This window comes from Jaculus jaculus, chromosome 6 (genome assembly GCF_020740685.1).
Source record: "Jaculus jaculus isolate mJacJac1 chromosome 6, mJacJac1.mat.Y.cur, whole genome shotgun sequence".
Lineage (NCBI taxonomy): Eukaryota > Metazoa > Chordata > Mammalia > Rodentia > Dipodidae > Jaculus > Jaculus jaculus.
The window spans coordinates 6,364,780-6,378,074 of record NC_059107.1 but is presented as its reverse complement, the minus strand read 5'-3'; the positions used below and the strand labels follow the sequence as shown (position 1 = coordinate 6,378,074).

Here is a 13,295-nt window from a genome sequence, read left to right as displayed (position 1 = left end):
TAGGGCATCGAACCTGCATACTTCGGCTTTGCTGGCAAGCACTTTAACCACTAAGCCATCTCTCCAGCCTAGTTTCTCCTACTTAGAAGTTATCTCACTTTCTGAAAAAAACCTATTCTTCAAAAACTGTACATATTACTGCTTCTCAGACACCCATTTCTGGCTTCCCCAAAATCTTAAGTTTTCATTTTTTTCTACATCCTGTGCAAATCTGTGTTTTTACTCCAATATATTCTCTTTGTTATGATTTAATGTACTCTAAAGGCTCAGATGTGCTACTTGGTTCCCAGATTATGGCACCATTGGGAAGAGGTGGAGGTCATGGGGTGTGACTTGGAAGGAGATGTTGGGACCCTGCTCCTTCCTCACTGCTTCCTGGGCTTCATGGGTAAGTGCCTTTGCTTTACCACACACTCCTTGCCATGACACTTGGCCTTACCACCGTCCCAAAGCAGTTAGCCAACCATGAATGGAATGTCTAAACCCAGGAGCCAAATAAACTTTCTTCTGTGTTCTTTCAGGTACTTTCTCACCACAACGGATATCTAACACAATAGCTTATCTATTTCTCTGTGACAAGCACTTTAACACACTATAGTTTACTCACTTGCCCACCCCTTCAATCAAGGCCTGCTTCTTCTGTTCAATTTTCAATTGTCCAACATGGAACCTGGCCCTAAACTTACCGAATTCAATAAATCCACGCCAAAGTTTACAGTTAGTGTCTCTACTATGTGCAGCCATTATTTTTAAAAACCAGAAAACTCCACGAGGACAAGCAGCTCTTCCTTCAGGAACTGATTTGTCACCACAGTCCTTGCTCCTTAGCAGATTTGGACTGGTTTTGGAAACCAACTCAAAAAATATTGAGAACCTTAATTTTAAAGTGATTGCCTAAGCAAATGTAAAGTTTCTACATAAAAAGATCTAACATTACTGTTCAGGACCCAGCAAGTATGACTGCAGAATAATAGGACTTCAAGATAATGAAGGAAAATAACTAACTACACAGTCAGAACTTAAATATGAGAGGTTTTTAGGTGTAGCTTAGAAATTAGTATAAAACTTTAGTTTTTTCTTTTAATAAAAATCATGCATTTTGACAGTAGTAAAAGGTAAAATTTCAGAGGTAGTTTGCATTTTTTCAATGCTCATTAATTTTAAAACTATTGCTCTAAAAATGCATGTATTTTATAATTTTGTTTGCTATTAAAACATTAGCCATAGTAAATGTTACCAGTTGAAAAATCATCTCTGAGAAATCCGGCATTCCAGAAGTCAGATTGTTCTAATGTCTGCATGTTGTACACATTTTCTGCCAACAAAGGGAAAAACCACCCTCTTTTTATCTTCCAAATGGTCAGTATTGGTACCTGCAACCCTGAAGGCAGATATGCATGCTGCCTTCATAATTACTGTATAACCAAGGCTTATCCTTGCAATTTAGTATCTGATGAGGCTGTTCACTTAGTTACCTCTTATTCTCTGTATTTAGTAAAAATGATCGCAAGTGTGTGTTCTCTGGTGAGCTTTGGTTAAAGGCATTCACATATGCAGCTCTGCACTGAAGGGGACCTCTTCAAGATGAATCTTATAATGACTGGTGAGGGAGGATCTCTGGCTGAAGGGTTTCCCACATATGTTACACTCATAGGGTTTCTCTCCAGTATGGATGCGCTGATGTGCGATAAGTGAGGAGCTCTGTCTAAAACTTTTCCCACATGTATTACACTTAAAGGGCTTCTCCCCCGTATGAATTCTCTGATGTTGAATAAGAGCTGCGCTTTGACCAAATGACATCCCACATTCTTCACATCGGAATGGTTTCTCTCCAGTATGAATTCTCTGATGATTACTAAGGGACGAGTTACACCTAAATGTTTTCCCACACTCACTACACTTATAGGGTCTTTCTCCAGTGTGCATCCTCTTATGTTGGATGAGTGCTGAACTTTGTCTGAAGGCTTTCCCACACACTTTACATTTACATGGTTTCTCCCCAGTGTGAATTCTCTCATGAATAATAAGCGTTGAGTGGGAACTTAAGGCTTTGCCACATTCACTACAATTAAACAATTTCTCTCCTGTATGAATTATTCGGTGTCTGTTGAGTCGTGAAACAGAAGTGAAGCCTTTTCCACACTGACTACACCTGTAGGGCTTTTCTCCAGTGTGAATTCGCTCATGCTGAATAAGTGATGCACTCTGACTGAAGGCTCTTCCACATTCACTGCATTTGAAAGGTTTCTCTCCAGTGTGAATTCTCTGATGGTAACGGAGGGACGAGCTGGACTTAAAGGTGTTGCCACATTCGTCACACAAGTAGGTCTTCTTTCTGGAATGAACCCTCTGACATCCTGAAAGTGATGCCTTCCTACCTGGGTTATATTTATGTGGATTTTCTCGAGCATGGATTTTTTGATGTAAAAAAAGATCAGACCTTCGGCTAAAGGATTTTCCACATTCTTTACATGTATAGGATTTCTCCAAAGTATGGGTCCTTAGGTGCTTACAAAGGGATGCACTATGGCTAAAGGCTTTCCCACATTCTTTACATATGTAGGGTTTCTCCCCAGTGTGGGTCCTTTGATGCTGAATAAGAGCTGAACTTTGGCTAAAAGCTTTCAAGCATTCTTTACATTGAAATAGTTTCTCTCCAGTGTGATTTTTCAGATGCTTACGAAGGGATGAATTGTGAATAAAAGCTTTTTCACAATTGTTACATTTATAGCGTTTTTCTACTGTCTTCATTTTTGGTTGGTTAAGTGAATTTGAGTTCTCCTTCAAGCTACTTTTTTGTGTTATTCCTCTAACACTTTGTTTCTTAACAACTGATTTAAGGTTGAAGTTTGGGCCAAATTCAAAATTTTTGTGGCATCTGTCTACAGTAAGTATTTTCATACGGGTGATTGAAATTATTTGTAAAGTTTCACTTTTGTCTTGGTTCCTTAAATGGCTGTCAGATCTGTAGAGTTTTTCTGATGTGGCATCCCAAGGCTCATCCTTTGTGAGTCTTTCTTTCATCAGTCCCTGAAAAGACTCTTTAGTCTGAGTTGGTTTTATGGTTTGAAGAGTACTTTTACATCCTGAAAACAAATTAAGAAAAATTTTAATTGCTAATGATTGATGTGATTAGGTCAGAAAAATTTGTAGAATGAATATTAATAGCTAAATATTTTTAAAATGTCTAAATATAATAGCAACAGGAAAAATGTGAAAGTAACGCTACAAATAAATAATGAGAGTTGAATGACCAGAGTGAATGCTTCACACAACAAGCTCATCTAAGTGAGGGTGTGAAGAGTGACCAACAAGAGGAATCACAGAAGAGTATGAATTGGTAAATGTATTCTGGTATCCAAGGCCTGTGATAGACTCATAAACTGCTGTATTTCTGCTCTTATTTCTTCTTCTTCTTCTTTTTTTTTCGAGGTAGGGTTTCACTGTAGCCCAGGCTGATCTGGAATTCACTACGTAGTCTCCGGATGGCCTCAAACTCTCAGTGATCCTCCTACCTCTGCCTCTTGAGTACTGGTATCAAAGGTGTGTGCCACCACACCTGGCTCTACTGTTATTTCTTATCCTGAATGTCTAAATTCCCACTTCTATATGTCAAAATCCTCAGTGGCCATGTTAATTCCTCTGTGCATCTTATCAAACCTTTGATAATACACACCTTACCCTCATTATAATACTCATTACAATGTACAGCACTGCGCTGCTAACAATGGAGATGTATCTGAGAAATGTTAAGTCACTTCAGTAAGCATCAGTGTGCATAACACAAAACCAGACGCTGTAGATGGAATCAAGAGATGCATGAGGCAGCTGCTGCTAGTGTAACACAGCCTACTTATCCTTTCTTTCCCTAAGTACAAGTATACTACAATAACAATAAAAGTGTAATGGACACAAACTGTAACACGGTCAGTTACTACTTACTGTATCAAATACTAGCATCATACATAATTAATTTGCTACATTTTTATATTACTGGCAGTGCAGTAGGGTTGTTTATACCAGTACCATCACAAACACGTCAGTCATGCATTCTGTTAAGTTACAGTAGCTACAATTCACTAGGTAATAGGAAATTTTCAGCTCCACTATACTCTTAAGGTGCCATCATTTTTATACAGGCCATTACTGACCTATATATGTTACATGATATACATTATATTATTGTGATATAGTACATGAATATATTATAGGTATTTATGAGGAAAATAGATACCAAAAGATGCCAAGAGCTGGGTGTGGTGGCACACGCCATTAATCCCAGCACTTGCAAAGCAGAGGTAGAAGGACTGTCATGAGTTCAAGACCACCTTGAGATGACAGTGAATTCTAGGTCAGCCTAAGTTAAAGCAAGACTCGACCTCAAAAAACAAAAAACAAAAGCAAAAACAAAAACAAAAACAAAAAGATGCCAAGAAAGCCTTCAATAAAAATCAGTCTCAGGGCTGGAGAGATGGCTTAGCGGTTAAGCTCTTGGCCTGTGAAGCCTAAGGACCCCGGTTCGAGGCTCTGTTCCCCAGGACCCACGTTAGCCAGATGCACAAGGGGGCGCACACATCTGGAGTTCGTTTGCAGTGGCTGGAGGCCCTGGCGTGCCCATTCTCGTTCTCCTTCTCTCTGCCTCTTTCTGTCTGTCTCTCTCTAATAATAAATAAGTAAATAAATAAAAATTTAAAAAAAAATCAGTCTCATAAATAACTGCCCTCAAGAAAAAAAAAATATTAACAAGATATTTCCACAATATGAGAAAATTCTTACAGCTTAGTCTTAAAGCTAGATTCTTATTTGGTGAAGGAATACGAGGTTTACATCCAGAATGATCACAACAAGGCAAGGAGGAATGCGGAGTATACAGATGGCCCAGTGAAAAAGTGCCTGTTGCACAAGCACAAAGACAGTTCAGATCTGCAGCATGAGTGTAGAATGCCAGGCAAGGTAGCCTATGCCTGTAACCCCAGTGCTGGGGAGGCAGAGACAGAGGCAGACAGACACTAAGGACTTACTGGCTAGTCAGTCTAGCTGAACTGATGAGCTCTGGGTTCAGAAGACTGTCTCAAAAAATAAATTGGAAGCTGGGTGTGGTGGCGCATGCCTCTAATCCCAGCACTTCGGAGGCAGAGGTAGGAGGATCACCAGGAGTTCAAGGGCACCCTGAGACTACATAGTGAATTCCAGGCCAGCCTGGGCTAGAGTGAAACTCTACCTCGAAAAACCAAAATGAGTAAATAAATAAACTGGATAAAGACTGAGGAGTATACCCAGTGTTGACTTCTGGCCTACACAGGCATGCACGCACACACATGCACCCAAAAAGGACAAGGCAAGAATATCTGTGTCCCTCTACTATTGGGCATTTAGAGGTACTAACCACTGCAATCAAACTAATAGACACAAGGGTAAGTTAAGATGTAAAACTGATGACATAATCTTGTATCTGAGAAAAACCAGAAAGTCTGTGGTAAAACTCATTCAGTGAAGCAGCACTACATGGAACTGACACACTGAAATCAGTTAACCACCATTGCACTAACAAGGAATCAGGAGAAATATAGCAGAGCTGTACAGGAAGAATTTAAACAAGTAAAATGGCAATGGAGTACACCCTCTCCTACTCTTGGATATAATAATACAATGTTATAAAAATGTCAGTGAGTAAAAGCAAGATATAGATGAGGATTTTTCAACCTCAGCCAACAGTCTTGATCAGGAACTATGTTTTGTATGGGGCTGTCCTGCACAGTGCAGGATATCTGGTGTGTGGCTGGTGGTCTCTGCTCACTAGAAGGCAGTAACGCCCTCCCTCGCACAACACCCCACCCAGGTTGTAATGAGTAAAAACTACCACACGACATTAACAGATGACAAAACAACTAGTGCCGAGACCCACTGGTGTCAAAGAAACAAATGACCATGAATTGGTAACTGCTGAAAAGTGAGTGAAGGCATCATGGAGGCCTCATTAATCTCTTTACTTTTATAAGTGTCTAATATTGACCACAATGATGCTGAAAATTAAGTATCTTTTCTATTTGTATTCATTTTACAATAAAAGCAAGTAAATTAATCTTTTACCTCTTATAGATCATATGTACTAAGAAACCTTTTATTTGAAATAGGTTCTCAAGGTGAATTTAAATTAGTATACAAAGGACAAAATCTTCAAAAAGTTATTTATATACATAATTTGTAAGTAAAGAGTTCTAACACTTACTGAATAATAAAACTCATGTTTAAAGAGTAAATAGCAAAGCCTGTGGACATCTCAGTAAGTTGCTGGCTGGGTGTCAACATTAAGAAGTAAGTTCTGGGCTGGAGAGATGGCTTAGTGGTTAAGCGCTTGCCTGTGAAGCCTAAGGACCCCGGTTCAAGGCTCAGTTCCCCAGGTCCCACGTTAGCCAGATGCACAAGGGGGCGCACGCGTCTGGAGTTCGTTTGCAGAGGCTGGAAGCCCTGGCGCGCCCATTCTCTCTCTCTCTCCCTCTATCTGTCTTTCTCTCTGTGTCTGTCGCTCTCAAATAAATAAATAAAAATTAAAAAAAAAAAAACAACAACCTAGTGCTCCATGTTCCTCACTTAGAACGCTACCTAAATGGTGTGGGCAACAGAAACAAGTACAAAACTTTACATTTAAATAAACTGCATCCTAGGGGCTGAGGACCAAAGCTTAGATATCCAGCACCCATACGGCAGCTTCTCTGTAATGCCAGCGCTCTGGAGACAGAGGCTAATGATACCTCGTGCATGTTGGGTAGAGCTGAATCAGTGCAGTCTGGGTTCAATGAAGTGGAGGATGATCAAGGAAGATACCTGAAGTCAAGTACTGGCCTACACACACACACACACACCACTGACACACAACAACAGTAAACAAGGAAGGGAATAAAGAGATACGTTTCATATAATAGCAAAGAAAGAAAAGCATCTGGAATAACAGATTCAAATGTAAATGCTGTGGCTACATGGTGTGCTATGGACATCATTGGCAGTGCTTGATTTTTGTCAAGTCCCAGACATCTCCATGAAAAAATTCTTCCTGGGCTGGAGAGATGTTTTAGCGGTTAAGTGCATGCCTATGAAGCCTAAGGACCCCGGTTCAAGGCTCGATCCCCCAGGACCCATGTAAGCCAGATGCACAAGGTGTCGCATGCATCTGGAGTTCGTTTGCAGTGGCTGGAGGCCCTGGCGCACCCATTCTCTCTGTCTCTCTGTCATTCTCAAATAAATAAATAAAAATTAAAAAAAAAAAATTTAAAAAAAAAAGAAGTAAGTTCTTAACTGTGGGCTTTTCACATGAGGCCTCACCCTCAACATTGTCTGAAGGCAGAAAGGCCCAAACCACCTCACAAGAATGACTGACAGGATATTGGGAAGGTGGCACAGCACCAAGAGCCAGAAATCTGCCTCCACCCAGACAATGCATCAACTTACAAGATGAGTGGGTGGAACTGTTCTGAAACTTTCTATGGAATTTATGTGAAGGCTTGCAGCTTCTAGGGAAGGCTTGGGCAGTACTTGCAGAAGCAGCATTCCATCTCCTGGCAATTGGCCCCCAGGCCCAAGGGAGCACAGACCTCCTGAGGCATGGCCTCCCAATTTTCAGTTTTTACAAACTGGGCTAGGGAGACTGCTCAGTAACTTCATTCTGTAACAGTACCTTGAAGCTTCCCACTCCTAGCTTTGCTTCATTTCAAATCTATCCTAATGCTTCCAAAATGACCTGTCTCATTAACTTCAAATCCCATAAGGACTTCATGAACATGTTTTCTTTGTGAAATAAAACATACACACAAACGAAGTTCCCTTTCACAAGACTAATCCAGAAGCAAATATTGTTATGGGCTGCAATGTCCTCATCTCTGAGTGCTCACACAAGTATGGACTCTCCTTTACCTATCTGCACAACACTCTGGAACTTTCTTTACTCCTTAGCGTGCCTTCAAGCTCTGACGTCAGTGTTCTTTCATTAAATGTGGTGACTGATGTGGGCCACAGTGAGGACACAGCAGGGCTTCTTTGGCTATTTCTTTATTCAGGGACCTTTGTTTCTGAACCTGAAATGCCAGGGACCAGAGCTGGGGATGAAGCTCAATTACAGAGAGCTGGCCTCATGTGCAACAAGCCCTGACTCTACCCCAGCACCACATAAGCCTGGTGTGGTGGTGGCTGAATGATCAGAAGTTCAGTCATTCTTGACTACTTAAGTGAGTTCAAGGCTAGCCTGCCAGAGACCTTATCTCAAAAATAAAAAATATAAGGGATCATAAAGTTCTGCTTAATCTTCTCCAAATATCTTGTTTTCCATGGGACAGTTGAACTCTTAAAACTGTACCAAAGGGGCTAGAGAGATGGCAAGCGGTTAAGACACTTGCCTGCAAAGCACAATATAACCTGGGTTTGATTCCCCAGTACCCAGGTAAAGCCAGATGCACAAAGAGGCACATGCATCTGCAATTTGTTTGCAGTGGATAGAGGCCCTGGCGTGCCCATTCCCCGTCTCTTGCAAATAAGCAAGTAAGTACCAAACCACGCGTATGTGGCCTTTAAGTGGCCTTCCAGTGTCATTTGCTTTGCCTCCTTTTCCTATATGTACTTGGGAGGTTCAGCCAGAATGAATTATTTGGAATCCTTTACAAATACCAATTCCTTAAATGAATACAGGAAGGAAGCTACAGCCTTCTTCAGAAACAGGAAAGAACAAGAGCTCCTGAGATTCTTATGAACCATGATTAGGAGAATAAGGGAAGGCTTGTGTCTAGGAGCCCAAGCTTCTCCTGAGAACCTAAAGAACCTTACTCTCATTAACCAGTGTTGCAGGCAGGGTGCCACAGGCCCACCCACTCACCAAGAAAGGAGCTTCCAGGACCTTCTCTCTCTGCCTTCCAGGGTTCTTCTCCTTGCTGTAACACGGAGATCATCTTTGGTTTGGTAAATGGGAAACCTGATCACAGACAAAATGATAACAAAAGTAATACAAGATTTGGTCTTCTTTTGACATTTAAGAATATCACAGACTGGAGTGGAAAACCCAGAGGATAGTACTGAGTGTCTGTGAGGGGCTGAAGACATGCCCAATGATGGATACATAAAAGCAGGGATTTGTGGGACATGACAGTGGTAAAATTAATTGTTTATTATGGAAGTAAGATAAACAGGCAGTCAGCACTCTACAGAAGGAATTTGGGGTGTATAGACTGAATTAAAATTCACAAACCAGTATCTATAGAAAAGTTTAGTCTCAAGCAGCCTATTTAAAGTGAGAAAACACTATTGATGCTCTTTCAAAGATGCAGTATACGATATTCATCTGGCTGGGAAACAGAAGTGGGAAAAGCAAGCAGGAAGTGAGGAAGGTTGAGGAAGGCCTTTGCTCAGGGGTGAGCAAACGATCGAAATACAGTAGGAACACGTTGCATCAACTATTAAGGGATTTCTAACATCAAACTATAGACAGAGGGAGGTAATTATCAATGTCACATTCCTATATAAGGCCACTCCACACCTACTTAGAGATACCTCATTTGCATAATACCAAGGCAAAATTCTGCTAAGCTTCTATAATGACCCACAGCATTTATTCAGGAAAAGAGGTACCAAGTGTAGTAGTTTTGACTGAATACCCCCAAAAGATTCTGGAGTTTTAAGCTTGTAACTTATGAGATTTCCAGCTGCCTGGATGGAGGAGGTGTCACTTGGATGGATCCTAGGGTCCAGCCCTAAGGTGTGTTTGGGAGAGTATCTAAAATTCCAGCCTAAGGTATTCACAGAGCTGGAGTTCTGGCGTTCCTGGAGTGGGTTTGCTTATGGTGCTGGTAGTGGTATTTCTGGATGGACCTGTGAAAGGGGGCCCGCTTCTTCTGCCATTATCGAACTTCCCCTGGATCTGTAAGCTTCAAATGAACAGTATTCTTCCTGTTAACTGTGAAGGGTTTGGAAGTTCATCCCAGCAATCCAAAGCTGTCCATGACACTGAGCTCTCCCCATTCTAAACTGTGCCTTGCTGAGGAATTTCCTTACCCAGTGAGGTCAGGTTACTATAGTTCTCCAGCATCACCTCCCTGTACAGGCTTCTCTGAGAAGGATCCAGCTTTCTCCACTCATCCCGGGTGAAAAGCACAGCCACGTCTTCAAATGTCACCGACACCTGCAAGGACAAGGTATTCCAGCTCATCCACGACCAGCCCTCAGACACAGCGTGAAGGCTGCAGTGGGAGGGGGACGGGACGCCATTTAGGGTGGACAGGGTCCATGTCCTTTTTTTAATGAATATTCAACTACTGACAACCACACGGATCAGGAACCAGGCTTTGTGTACAGGGATTATGGCTATTTGTGTGCACGTTGGTCAGAATAACTTTCTGATGGACAGTTGTCCTTTTTTCTCAAGAGTCATAGACCTCTCCAATGGTGTTCTCTGGGGCCTCCTTAGCCTTCATGGTAAAGGTAGAAATGACAGGTCACATCAGGAAGTGGGAGGAAACGTATACAAGACGCTAGCGAAGCCGGAGGCAGGCAGCAGGAGCATTCAGGGGTGAGAAGCAAAAGAAAAGCCCTTTGAGCCAGAGCAGGGAGAAGACACAGAGAGGGGAGGCAGGGCCAGAAGGGAGTGTCCCAGGCTTGCACGCCTGTTCTGCCCTGGTGATAAAAGGCACCTGCCGCCTCGCCTCTCCCGTCGGGAAGCACAAGCAGACTGGGATGGGTGAGCAAGTGTGCACACCAAGAAAGAGAGGGACCTTCAGACCGGGAGCAGGCGCAGTGCTCCCTGCGGAAGAGACCAGCCGTGGGGTGGACCAACTCCTCCACGTGGGCTCCAAATCCCGGTGAAGGCGGTTCGGGCCTCAGAGCTCCAGTTCAAACAGCAACACCCAAGCCAAGCCCTCCTTCACCAACACGGAGATGCTCGGGCTCACCTGAGGCCTTGCTTCCCGGGGCTCGGGGGCCATGTCCTCGTCCTGGGCTCTCCCGCGCCGGGCGCGCCCTCCCGAAAGCGGATCTAGGAGGCAAGGAGAGCCGAGCTGGAAGGCGCTTCCGCCTCCCGCCCCGAAAGCAGCGGCGCCGACAGCTGTCACCGCCCCCGACAGCCCGGGGGCCGCGGCGGAGGGGCAGAAGGCCGGGGGCCGGGCCCTCGCCTCGGCCCGGAGGGTCCCTGGAGCCGGCGGGGCGGCGGGGCGGCGCGGCGGCCGGCGGGGCCTCGGGCAGCACCTTCCCGCTCCGCCCGCGGTGCCGGGACCCGGCGACGCCGCGACGGACCAGCACAGCGAGGCCCGAGCGGGACCCGCGTCCCCGCAGCGTCCCGGGCAGCCGCTCTCCCCACGCGACGCCGGCTCCTCGGGGCCGAGCAGGCGCCCATGTCTGCATTCCGGGCAGGGCCCGGGGCGGGCGGGGAGGGAGACCGGTCCGGCCGCGCGCCACCCCCGGCCCGGCGCCCGCCGCTCGGTTCCCGCGTCGTCCCGAGGCCCGGGGCCGCCGGCCGCTCACCTCCGGGCTCGGGCTCGGGCTCGGGGCTCCCCGGCCGCACTGCGCAGGCGGAGGCTCCGGAACCGTCGGCCGGCCCGGCCCGGCCAGGGGACCCCGCCCCGGAGACCTCGGGTCCCCCCGACGCGCGCGGGCGACAGGCGCTCCAGGAGGGGCGGGGCCGGGCGGGCGGTCGCCGCACAGGCCTCTGGGAGATGTAGTTCACGTGTTCACTCATGCCTTCTGGGAATTGTAGTTCATGGTAGTTGCTTGTGGGGCGGGCGGGGACTCGGCCAGTCACGTGACGACATAGGGTTTTCTGTTTTCCTGTGCATGGGTGATTTTTGCAGTTGTACTCTCTGAACCCAGGTTCGTGGAACAATTCAGTGTAGCTCGGCATCTGTGTGAATGATCCTGAGGTCAGCTGACTCTGACCAAGAACAGACCCTTTCTCCCACAGTTACCCAACAAAATGGTATTGAATTTTTAGCCATTTGAAATACCTCAGTACACAAGGAACATCCTTGCTCTGGTGTAATTTGGGGAGGGGGGAACGGTTTACAGGTAGACAAAAAACTTTGAACACAATTAGCGATCACTGCAGAGGACAAATGTTAGAATGTTAGGGGGGGGGAGGAGCAAGCCAACCATTATCCAATACAAAAATTAACACAATAGCGACAAACTCAGTTCAACAGCATATAAAACAGATTGTTAGGATGGAGAGATGGCTTAGCAGTTAAGATCTTTGCCTGCTAAGCCTAGGATCCAGGTTTGATTCCCCAAGACTCAAGCCAGATGTACAAAGTGGCACGTGTCTGGAGCTTCTTTACAGTTGCTATAGGCCCTGGCATGCCCATTCTATATCTGCCTCTTTCTCTCCCTGTCTCTCTAGGGCAGATTAAAAAGGTACTGTGATAGTTTGATTCAGGTGTCCCCCATAAACTTAGGTGGTCAGACTGGTAGATCCCCAGCGGATGGCAATTTGGAAATTAAAGCCTCCTAGAGGCAGTGTATTGTTGGGAGCATGCTTATGGGTGTTATAGCCAGCTTCCTCTGGCAGTTTTTGGCACACACTCTTGGAGCTGTTGTCCATCTGATGTTGGCCAGGAGGTGATGTCCACTCTCTGCTCATGCTATTGTTTTTCCCTGCCATAACCGAATTTCCCTCAAGTCTGTAAACCAAAATAAACCTTTTTCCTCCACAAGCTGCTCTTCACTGGGTGTTTTCTGCCAGCAATGCAAACCTGATTGTACTCTACACTCTAGGAGGCTACTATACAAGATATGGTATATTCACTATTACCGAGGTTAAATGTTTTGTGTAAATCCCCAGTAACTCTGCTAATATCTCATCTGTTTTATAAGCCATACAGGAACAGATTCTGGCCAGGTCAGACACTCCTGTGCCATTCAGTGAACAGTTCTGGGAGAAAATCTCAATCAGCTCATGCCCAGATTGTCCTGAGACAATTCAACTACCTGGGTTCCCTAGAATGCTCTCCAAAAATGGAGACTCTAAAGGCAAGCAGTTTGCTGTGTGCCCACTTCTTATGTACTCCTTGCTTTTATTCTCTTTCCCAGACTATCTTCCTGCAGTCCATCAGTGACATTCTCAGGGTGCTTTAGAATAGTTCCCCTCTCTGGGAAAGACACTGCCACATTTCTATGCCCCTGTTCAGCTGGAAGAAGTTAAAGACTGACCAGTTATTGCCTTCTTTCTTCTAACACAGTTAATGTCTTCTCAGAAGAGGGGGAGATGAAAGGGGGTTAGGTAGCTCTTTTAGGCAGTTAGGGTGACTAGACCCCTGGAAGTAAGAAACAGG

At 44.9% G+C, this 13,295-nt stretch overlaps 1 protein-coding gene across 1 annotated transcript; it reads right to left on the bottom strand.

The window, feature by feature from the left end:
• Positions 1-1,488: 1,488 nt before the first annotated feature.
• LOC101600762 (zinc finger protein 354B) lies at positions 1,489-11,511 on the bottom strand. The gene is made up of 5 exons (XM_045153068.1): positions 11,494-11,511; positions 10,926-11,008; positions 10,033-10,159; positions 8,861-8,956; positions 1,489-3,086 (listed from the first exon to the last, which is right to left on the bottom strand). The coding sequence occupies exons 2-5, from the start codon at positions 10,956-10,958 to the stop codon at positions 1,546-1,548; spliced, it is 1,797 nt and encodes a 598-aa protein (XP_045009003.1). The 5' UTR covers positions 10,959-11,008; positions 11,494-11,511; the 3' UTR covers positions 1,489-1,545.
• Positions 11,512-13,295: the final 1,784 nt, after the last annotated feature.

Bases quoted from the DNA above. Each gene is read 5' to 3' on its own strand.
- LOC101600762 (XM_045153068.1), bottom strand. From the start codon at position 10,958: ATGGCCCCCGAGCCCCGGGAAGCAAGGCCTCAG. The intron at 10,160-10,925 runs GTGAGCCCGAGC...TTGTCCTTGCAG, and splicing joins CCCGGGAAGCAAGGCCTCAG to GTGTCGGTGACATTTGAAGA. The intron at 3,087-8,860 runs GTGAGTGGGTGG...ATTTGTTTTCAG, and splicing joins TCCTGGAAGCTCCTTTCTTG to GATGTAAAAGTACTCTTCAA.